Source organism: Perna viridis, chromosome 13 (assembly GCF_037379345.1).
Source record: "Perna viridis isolate PV_CMFRI_1.1 ecotype Kerala chromosome 13, ASM3737934v1, whole genome shotgun sequence".
In the NCBI taxonomy this organism is placed as follows: Eukaryota; Metazoa; Mollusca; class Bivalvia; order Mytilida; family Mytilidae; genus Perna; species Perna viridis.
This window is the reverse complement of record NC_142457.1, coordinates 2,643,767-2,646,660: the sequence shown is the minus strand read 5'-3', so window position 1 is coordinate 2,646,660 and position 2,894 is coordinate 2,643,767. Positions and strand designations below refer to the sequence as shown.

Sequence of the window (2,894 nt, the reverse complement as noted above, 5' to 3'; positions counted from 1 at the left end):
TTCATTTCTTATTTAATTTTAATTTATTTATTCAGTTTTCAAACATTAAAACTCCCATGAATGTGTTGAACCGACCTCCATCTGCATTTAGAACTCCGTGATTCCCGCCTCTTACCCATACAACATCTCCTTTGTTCAACGCTTCAACAGTAGTTTGGGAATTTGTCATATAATTATTATTACCAGCATAAACAATTGAGATTTCTTGGCCATTCTTAACCATCTGTAACCAAGCGTTTTGCGTACCAAAGTCTTTCATCACATTAAATGATAAAAGGTATACTCCTGTAGTCGGTACAATGAAATGTCCATGTCGGGTGTCGTAGGCTTGACCGATGTTAGTGTAAACGTGGTTATATTCGACGACTTGGTGGTCTCCAAGATGCAGATCATTTCCGGTTAGCGCAACAGAAAATGCAACTCTTGATGGAGGTGTCACTGCTGTTTTGGCTGTAAATATTCGTGAATTGATGAAAAACCTTAATAGCTTATAACAAATGAGGTTATATATACCTCATATCGAAGTTTATGAGGAAGCAACCAATTTGTGGACATGTTAATGCTGCTGTATACAGTTCTATATATATGCATGTTAAATTCCTTCACAAAACATGTTTCAACAGTCATAGTTTGCTAACAACAGAAATAAAATTATTTTTTTAAATTATAGTACTTATTTATCCGAACAATTCTTTTTTTTATGTTTTTGTTTTTGTTTTGTTTTGTTTTGTTTTTTGGGGTTTTTTTATGCAAATATGCTTTAGCTTAAATATCTAGTTTAGTATAAGCCAGCAATTATTTGTGACAATTGCAAGAGTAAATGAAATTTTTAATATTTAATGTTTATTGGTGTTGGTATGTAACTGTATTATGGCAAATACTATCTCAATTCATCTCAATGTAAAGAAATGGCAATTTTGTCTAGAAAATCAATACTAGCTTGCACACATAATACATTTCACACTTCCAACCTTTTGTTTGACAGCTTTAGATTCATTCTAAAATATGTTGTTTACACTTTTGTTGTTAATGTTATATAGAAGTTATAAAACATGTGTTCCTACGTTTGACTTGTGCTTATGTGTTGAACACATATAAAGATGCATTTAGAAATGTTTTAGCGCGTAATTAAAAGTATTATTAAAACTATGAGTAAAAACATTTCATTAAGACATGTCGGGAATGGAATGTAAACTATCGAAATTAGCTTTGCGAATTTGTATCTCCATATGTACATTATTTTAGCAACATCGACAAAGTTATCATAAGTGCATCATTTAATAAGTTATAATGCATTCAATTTCAAATCAATAATTGTTCGTAATTGTTTGTGACATAAAAATGTCATTTTTTCTCACAAAGGTTATCAGATGTGAATATCTAGCAGAAATAAAATCGCATGTTTAAAGTACAGTTTCAACTTGGTTATAAAAATCTAATTAATACTTGCTCGAGCCGATATCAAGTCGTTTGTGTACATTAGATTGCTGTAAGTAAAGTTCTGTCGGTTGGTTTTCTTTCTCCATTTCTGAAGGTCGGTTTTCCATTAGTTTCTGATTTAGAGGAGACAGCCCAACGTTTCTGGTTTTATGGACGTGCATCAGGTATTTTATTTGCTCAGTCATCATCTTATTTTGTTGTTTCAGTTCAATATTGTTGGACCGCAATGCTTGAACTTCAGCTTTCAGATTTTCTAGCTCTTCTAATAAAACAAATTAAGGAAATAAAAGGGAAGAACTATCGTGATACACTAGAAGATAAAGGCAAAAAAAAATGTTTTGTTATAATATCACAGATTTTAGGTTTTTTTAAAGAAACGATTTTCACTATAACCTTGGCAAGATTATTTATTTCCTATACTCAAATGATAATCTAACATGGTCAAATTTTAAAAACAATATGTCTGATAGTAAATATATATTCATACAGAAATATATTAAAATATACCTAAGATACTTAACATGCTAAAAGACTAAAAAGGACTGTGGTATTTATATGCGGCAGATAGGTAGTTAGATTTGAGATCTAAACAACCAGTGAATTTACTTGGCTAAAAAAACTACATTTTCAGCTAAATCGGTTTATCACTGATTGTCACATAGCGGGTTAGGGTTCGATCCTCGGTAGCAGAGGTGTAATTTTGCGAGTCAAATCATGCAAAATATTCTAATGATCATTGAATTGTTATCGGGTACTGTTTTGTTTTAATATTTTTTTTTATTTTATTTGGGGGGGGGGGCTAATTCAGTTGCAAAACTCGTTTTTTAATAAGGGGGTAACAAGTTCTATCTACAAATTGGTAAATGTAAACAATGTGCAAACAGCTTTTTATTTCGTTAATTTAATGTAAAGATTCTACCCCAATTCGGTTACAACAAGACGCGTAAAAAACAAAGAAATTTGACACAAATATCAAAATAAATTTGATGGCACATAAGGTACTACTACTTACCCTACCGGTGCACCAGGTCCATGCTCCCAGTTTTTAGTGGAGTGCGAGTTGCACATTTACTTTTGTTACTTTGTATTAATGATTTTAGTTACTTTATGTTCTTTGTTGTGTATGTCTGTTTTCCATGTCTGTTCTTTGTCCCTGGATTACATTCTTTTGATTACCGCTATAACCTTGGTTCCCTTGATTACTCTTTCAAATGTAATACTGCGAGCTAGAAAATTAATGTTAGTTATAACATACTATTTTTATTTTTCAATCCTTGTGTCATTTTAAGGTTATGCATACCTTGGAAAAACTGTAATGAAACTTCCTCAGCACTAATAAGCTGTATTGAAAACGTCAACGTCAGGAAAAACATAAAACCCATTGCCTATAGAATTAGCACTGAAATTTATTATTCAGTTAAGAACCAAATTGATAAGACATGTAGTACCGATAC

The 2,894-nt window shown here is 31.5% G+C and overlaps 1 protein-coding gene across 1 annotated transcript; it reads right to left on the bottom strand.

Moving 5' to 3' along the window:
* On the bottom strand, positions 1 to 2,894 carry LOC148599222 (complement C1q tumor necrosis factor-related protein 3-like). Its single transcript, XM_088559431.1, has 3 exons — positions 2,741 to 2,894; positions 1,451 to 1,702; positions 1 to 450 (listed from the first exon to the last, which is right to left on the bottom strand). Exons 1-3 carry the CDS (start codon positions 2,820 to 2,822, stop codon positions 32 to 34), a joined length of 753 nt encoding a protein of 250 aa, XP_088415557.1. The 5' UTR covers positions 2,823 to 2,894; the 3' UTR covers positions 1 to 31.

What these genes read in the sequence shown, in the direction of transcription:
- LOC148599222 (XM_088559431.1), bottom strand. Translation starts at nt 2,822, where the DNA reads ATGGGTTTTATGTTTTTCCTGACGTTGACGTTTTCAATACAGCTTATT. An exon ending in TTCATTACAGTTTTTCCAAG is followed by an intron (nt 1,703 to 2,740) that starts GTATGCATAACC and finishes TTGTTTTATTAG; the next exon opens with AAGAGCTAGAAAATCTGAAA. An exon ending in ACGACTTGATATCGGCTCGA is followed by an intron (nt 451 to 1,450) that starts GCAAGTATTAAT and finishes GAATATTTACAG; the next exon opens with CCAAAACAGCAGTGACACCT.